This window comes from Tigriopus californicus, chromosome 3 (genome assembly GCF_007210705.1).
Source record: "Tigriopus californicus strain San Diego chromosome 3, Tcal_SD_v2.1, whole genome shotgun sequence".
NCBI lineage: Eukaryota > Metazoa > Arthropoda > Copepoda > Harpacticoida > Harpacticidae > Tigriopus > Tigriopus californicus.
The window spans coordinates 10,016,424-10,023,724 of NC_081442.1; the positions used below are offsets into that span (position 1 = coordinate 10,016,424).

The window sequence follows — 7,301 nt, forward strand, 5'->3', positions numbered from 1 at the left end:
TGTCTAAATACGGGGAGAAAAATAATCTAACGTAACACATGCTGTAGACAAGGAATCCAGCCTTAGCTTAACAACCAAAGGAATGAAAGAAAACAAGCGTGCTAGTACCTTTTAGTCGTCCAAGAACTCGTTCAACGGCCCCTGAACAACCTTCACAAGTCATTTCCACTTGAAATTCATGCACCTAGAAACGAAAAGGATAAAAAATGTATTAGTAGGTGACGCAATGTGTTGTGTTGGTCCAATTGCCATTTGAAGGTTAGGAAGGTAAACCAATCAGAGAAACAATTCAACTTCAACTTAAAAAAGAACGCTAATTTTGTTAAATATGATATGTTTCTAAGACATTACTTCAACTAAAAAGGAGAGTCTAATAATAAAAAAAGTTATATCTACAAATTTGCATCCGAGCCCCCTTAAAAGGTTTAACTTTCAAAGGGACTACTCGGATCTAAGGATAATGGGATGAAAAAAAGTGGTAGGGTTAATCTCAAGAGCACGGACAAAGGCGACCACATTGCGAGTAGGCCTTCCAGGCCCCGTTCATAGAGGCCTTATCTCGGAAGGGTCCTTGAACCACGAGATTCTTGGCACAAGTTTGATTATCATCCGTGAAATCCACATCGTCGATAATATAAGGCGATATGGAAGCCAGCCAGACCGCCAAGGACGAACTCAAATCTCTGAAAGGTACCAGCAAGTCCGAGTTCCGAGCCAAGAAGGTTACTAGATCCCGGCTGAGTACGGAGCCCGCATCTGCGGGCATCAAAGGGTAATGGGTGCCCATGTAATTGCGTTCAAACATGGACCCGTAGCGAATCACAGGCTCTCCTTGATGGAAACGGCTCCGCCAACTTAAACTGAACTCATTTTGAAGTTTCGGGAGAAGTCGATCAATGGCAATGAACGAATCGTCCGGATTGACCAACATAAAATCGAAATTATAGCGCTCCAATGCCAATTTGGCAAAGTGCAAGAACGCCAAGGGCACGTTCTCTTGAGTATCCGTGAGCTCGGGCACGAAAATGATGTCTTCATGGTCCTCGATTTCTTCCACAATCTTGCCAAGGGTGTTCTTATTCTTGTTATCTTGGCACTTGTTCTGGGTGCCGTGGGAATTGACCACTTGCTTGAGTTCCACAAGCTCAGGAATGCGGTAGACTAAAGAGACCAATGGACAGGTCTCAGGATGAAACGGTATCGATATCCCTTGGGCGTACAAGGTGGTTAAATGTAGAATCCCATCATCGCCGAACATCTTGTTCCAAATCAAGTTGCAGGCCAGACTCTGATTAAGCGACAATTCCGGTTGAACCACTCGAAGGACCCCTTCAAAATGGCGGGGAAACAGTTCTTCATCCGTGTGCGGCAAAGGCGCATAGAAGAAACCATCGTCCGCATTGGCCTTCGCCAAGACCTCTTGACTAAAATTCACGGACAAGATCACATCCCGAGTGGCCGGTTCCAATAATTGTACCGTCAGATTCCGCCCAGGATCCTCAGGAAACGCCCTGGCCCATTGTCGTAATGCCTTTTGAGCGATCCCGATCTGTTGGACGGCGATGGGGAACTTCAAATGGAAACCTACGCCGTCATACGGGCGCCCCGGCCGCACCTGCGATGGTTGAACCCGACTGGGGCGAATAGGTGCCGTGTCACTGAGACTCACGGGCACAAACACGTGCCACGGCACGCACAAACTGTCACGCACCCGCCAATACGGGTCAAGCTCGCAAGGACGCTCGGGAAAGAAAAAGAACACCTCGACGGAATCCGCGAAATTGGCCGCCAACTTACGCCAAGTCCGCCGAATCCGCTGCCGCCGATCGTGTTGGTGGTAACGGGAAGCGATGCCAATAATCAGCGAGCGGTGCGGTAAATGCGAAAGCGACGAAGGCAGGACCGGCGAGACCGTAGAGGGCGTGTGGATAAAATCGGGTAGGAGGGCCAGACAGCCGCTGAGAATATCGCGAGCTACTTGGGCGGGCCCGAAGAGCTGATACATGACCGAACCCAGACAGAAGAAGAAGGCGAAGAGAAAGGACAAGTTCTTCACCTGTGTACTCATGATGATATCTATGGATGTGGATGGTACCGAATAAGAGCCAAAGACTGATGATGGAATGGGGGTCGATGCTGATGGGAAAAAAATCCCTCGTGGCCAGAAACAATTGTTCTGAGCTCTTCGTGAGGCAGTCGGATGGATTTACGAGAGGTATGATCTAGCGGGTGAGTGAGTGAGCGACAACACGGGTGGAGATTAGCTCTCCCGTTATCTCTTATGTGTGTCTCCCTTGGATGAAGATCATGGAACAGTGTGTTCTAAGCCCGAGGAACCGAGGAAGGAGGGTAGGGAGCTTGAAGGATTCCGAGCTTGTGGAGCAAAGAGTGATGTCGTGTGCAGGGCTGGCTGCAATGCGCATCATGCTTTGTGAGAGGAAAACCAGACAGGAGACAGGAGGAGAGAGGAGAGAGTGAAGGAAGGGGCCTTTGTGCCTTTCTATTGATCGAGCTACGACCAGAAGGCCGGCTCGATTCTCTCTCTGCCTCTGATGAAGAGAGCTGTAAATAGAGGGGAAATAGAAATGGCCGAAAAGGCTTTAAAATTATAGAAAAAAATGCTTTGAAAAGCAATCACAAAGTAGGCTGGGCAGTTAGTAGTGCGGCCACCAAGGACAAAACTGTTCAGAACGGCTCAATCTCGCTGGGCTTGATTGAAAGAAGCGTAAAGCCATTACGTACAGTTACTTTGGACTAAACTTCCTTGGGAACCATTTCTTTGATACTGTAATCCATTACACCTCAGGTGAAGCAACTATCATATGAATTTAAACGATAAATAAATATATCTAAAACAGCTGTGAACTACCAGAGACGCTTCAGAGCAATTGTTGTTCTTAGGATAAGTTCTAAGGACAGGGGGAGATAAGTCGCTCCCCAGTAACTAAAGGCTGATTTCTCTCACTTCGAATATTGCGAAGGTGTTTGAGAAGACCATGAAGTCCAAACTTGTTGAATTTCTTAAAGTCAATGAAGTCCTTCCTCCTAGCCAGCACGGGTTCCGAGCACATTTTAGCACGGTTTCCCAACTGATTGAGCATCTAGAGCAGGTCAATGAGGGACTGGAAAGGCACGAGTCAGTTGATGTTGTCTACCTTGATTTTGCCAAGGCCTTTGATAAAGTAGATCATGGCCTTTTGGTGAATAGACTACATGACATTGGGATCCAAGGCAAGGTTCTCAATTGGACAAGAAGCTTCATTCAGGATAGGCAGCAATTTTTTAAGGTCGAGGGATCCCTTAGTGACATACATGATGCCAAGTCAGGTGTTCCCCAGGGCTCCATCTTAGGGCCCCTCCTTTTTATAATATTCGTTGCCCCGCTTCAAAAGGTTAGTATTACTGCCAGTCTCTGTTCTTATGCTGACGATACAAAGTTAGTATCTAGTAGGAATGGCCAAGATTCCACGAGACTGGCAAAGGGCCTAGAAATAATCTATTCTTGGGTTACTGCGAGTAATATGGCCCTGAACGGAATGAAATTCCGCTCAATGACCTTTGGGCAAGGCATTAGTCGTTACTCAATAAAAGGAACGAATTACAGTTACAGTTTCATTAGTTAGGAATCGTAAATCGTTACACAACCATTACTCGAAAAAATGTAATGGCGTTACTCGTCACAATTACTTTTACTAAAATTTTAGATGACCAATATTTTATGGCTTACCCCATCCACACCATTCTTCTCAAAAGAAATGGAGTTTTTTGGCTCAAGCAGTCCCAATGCGCAACATTTGAAGATTTCTTGTCAACATTTTTCAATAATGAGCCTTGGCATAATTGTTCAAAATGTATTGCATCATAATACTTTGAGGAATCAAGATTGGGACCCTGGATAGGATAATGATTGTTAAAGGTTTGAAACATTGCCGCAAAATTCATGATGAAAAACAATATTAGACATTGTGAAGTCGGTAAAACGTCTCTGTAAGAAGTTCATCCCTTCAGTGAAGTGAAGTGAGGAGGAGGCTTTGGAAATTTGAAACATCATATTCAAACCAAGGAGACATTTTCCGTGCTTGAGCCCAACGGAATTTGATTGAGAAGATGTAAACCCTAAAGTAGCAAATGCAACAAGATTCAAAACCAATAACACCTTCAGAGCGGTTAAGAGCAAACACAATTTTCAACCCTGACTTTCTTTGATCAAAATATGCTAGATGGAATTACTAAAAATGGTAATTTCTGTTGAGCTTTAAGGTTTTTCAGCTGTAACGAGATAAACGAAACATTAAAGGCCATTCTGGAAGCTGAAAAAGGAACGAGTAACGAGTAATTCTTGTAGATTTTGGGTCGTTACAATTACACAATTTTAAAATGTAATGCAATTACAATTCCTTTTTCGAGAAAAGGAACGAATTACTGTAATTTCTTTACTTCTAATTTTGTTACTAATGCCCCTGCCTTTGGGTCAACTCCTTTGAATACTCCACTCGTAGATAATGGAGGTAAACATATTGAGCAGGTCTCATGTATGAAAGATTTAGGTGTAGTCCTCCAAGATAATGGAAAGTTCAATGAGCATATCCAGTTGAAGGTGGGTAAAGCTATTCAAATGTGTGGCTGGATATATCGCACTATTAAGTCCAGAGAAAGCATCACGATGCTAACTCGGTACAAGTCGATTGTCCAGCCGCATCTTGAATATGCCTCTCCCATTTGGGCTCCAATGAGTTCAGCAGGTTTGCAAATGGTCGAACAAGTCCAAAGATGTTTCACTAGGAAGGTCACAAGAATGAGAGAACTCTCGTATTGGGAGAGACTAGAAAAGTTGGGACTGTACAGTGTTCAGAGAAGGTACGAAAGGTACAGTTAGGGGGGGAAGTTATTGGCAACCTCTTGATTTTTAGACATAACTTCATATTACTCGTGTACTAGTGTTTCAAAAAGCACAATTGTTTTTGAGGATAACAGCATCAGTATGAGAAAATATCACTCGAGAATTTAAAGGATTTGATTACTTCGTTTTTGAGCTAGAACTAATTTTCAAATTCATCTTGTCCAACCATGGTTACCGAGTGGTCTAATGTACCTGATAGAGGCACGACATGGTTCCCCAGAGGGCGTGGGTTCGAATCCCACCTTTGGAGAAAAACCAACCACATCTCGAATAAGCTGCCCCAATCTGGGCCCCAATGTCTGCAGAGGGGTTAAATAAGATTGAAAGAGAATAGAGATGCTCCAAGAAATCCATTGTAGGCACGTCTAATTCGAGCTATTGGGAAAGACTTCAGACCTTGGGATTATTTAGTGTCCAGCGTGGATACCAACAATGTTATCAAATCCTTCGTCTTTGAATGTCTTCATTCTCTTTGCCCTAGCCCGAGAATAAGGCAAAATATAGGGGCTCGGCATCTTCGAAAATTTATCATTTTCCAAGTTTGGCTAACTTTGCTTTTGTCCAATTCTTCAGACAAATTGTTTAAGGTGAAATCTTTAGGTTTTTGATCTTAAAAAACTCATTTTCGTTTGACAAATGTTCATTAAACTAAAGAAGCTGAGATCACCTGTCAAATCCACCGTTGGGCAATTTTTTGGAGCTTTCAATATTCCGACCATCATCATATTTTCAGTACATAAGACATCTGAGGACATTGGCTTGAAATTTACATACTGGTCTGAACGATTTTTCCCTCTGGCCCAGAGTATGATGGAAGTAGGATTCTAGTTGTGATTGATTCTTGATCTGCAACCAAAATGTCATATCGTGGCAGAATTTTTAAGCAAAATTGTTAACTTGAACTTTCAAAATTTTGGTCTAGAAAATGGCGATTTTAGTTTAGTTTGAATTTCCCGGCTCTTTGCCACTTTACTTTTTACTTTGACGGGGATTGCTTGTTTGACCTTAGGGCAGCCCTAGATTGACTTTGTTTGTCCCAAGGTTGTTACATATACGTTTGTCCGCACTTTCAACCAATGGCAGCCTTTGTATACATTTAGCTTACATTTTGTGACTTAACGCCGCCGAGCCTTAATTAGCGATAGACGAGGCATTCTTATGAAATACGCCATAAGCACAACCCCCTCACGGTGGAATTCTAGGCACAAGAAGGTATATACGATGCTTACAACGAAATTCATTTGACCTGAGAAGTTTGTATACGCATCATCCTCATGCTGACAAAATGTTAAGTTGCTCTACCTTTAAAAAAATATTATTTTTCAATCATTTGGCATTTACCCCTTAGCAAATTTCAACCCTACAGGCTTGCGAGATCTGGACCCTCTAAATGCCAGATTTGTTTCAATCCAAAAGCTGAATTTCAAAACTCAAATATTTCCATTCTTAATTCCTCGAGTTTATCAAAACTTTCATTTGAATTTTCCTTCGAATGTTGGTAATTTTGCACCTGGAGTGAGAGTGGCATTATATTTTTGTTATTTTCAACTCCAAAATGGCGTAGCTGTAGTTGCATCTATAAACTCGTCGACGAGTGAAATGGTGTCCGTCTCTCATCGTGCTATTGCCATTAAAAATCATATAATTACGGTGACCGTGTTTTCTCTCATTGGAAAGGACCTCTACCAGGATCGGAGATGGTGTTTCAACCATTACTGTGACATTGGAACGTGCGTGTGCTTCCCGATCTTCGTTTGAGTTGCGCTCAATTTCTCTTCAACCCACTCCATCACATCAACCAATTCGTTGGGTCCGCTCTTATGATCTCTGCCGAATCATTGAAGAATAACCATGGAACTTTATAGACATGAAGAAAGAAGACACTCTTTTGGAGGCGTACAGTAATTCTAAGTAAAAGTCTTGTTTCTTCATTTGGTATTCCATTGGAATTGGCAATAAATTGTTTGTATTATTGCGTTCAGTTGAAGAAAAACAAAGTTAATTGGTGATTAACACCGATACATACTAGTTATAGCGTTGGCCACTGTAATGGCGAACAATTATCATTAATAATAATAACCTTTATTGCGACTCTCGGTCATGTCAGATAGTAAAATGTGTCAAACTGGATGCATAAATATCATATACCAAAATCGATGCAAGAATAAAAGAAGGCAGTGGTCAAAAGTGATAAAAAAGTGATATCACAGCAAAGATGACTAGAGTTGGCTCAGTGCACATGAAAAAAGTGAAGGGGTGGGTTTCACAGACTGTACATTAACAGTTTGGTAGAGGTACGGGGTGATAATATTCGTTCTTGCAGTACACGGTAGAGTGGGTGGGTCAGATTGAACAGATCCGCTATTGATGGTATTGGGCTGGGAGCCGGACAAAGGTGGGT

General features: G+C 42.7%; 1 protein-coding gene across 1 annotated transcript; it reads right to left on the reverse strand.

Moving 5' to 3' along the window:
* Window positions 1-190: 190 nt before the first annotated feature.
* LOC131877588 (UDP-GalNAc:beta-1,3-N-acetylgalactosaminyltransferase 2-like) lies at window positions 191-2,050 on the reverse strand. The gene has a single exon (XM_059223296.1). The coding sequence runs from the start codon at window positions 2,003-2,005 to the stop codon at window positions 491-493; it is 1,515 nt and encodes a 504-aa protein (XP_059079279.1). The 5' UTR covers window positions 2,006-2,050; the 3' UTR covers window positions 191-490.
* Between the last annotated feature and the right edge of the window lie 5,251 nt (window positions 2,051-7,301).

Excerpts from the sequence above, each read along its gene's own strand:
- LOC131877588 (XM_059223296.1), bottom strand. The coding sequence starts at position 2,005 with ATGTATCAGCTCTTCGGGCCCGCCCAAGTAGCTCGCGATATTCTCAGC.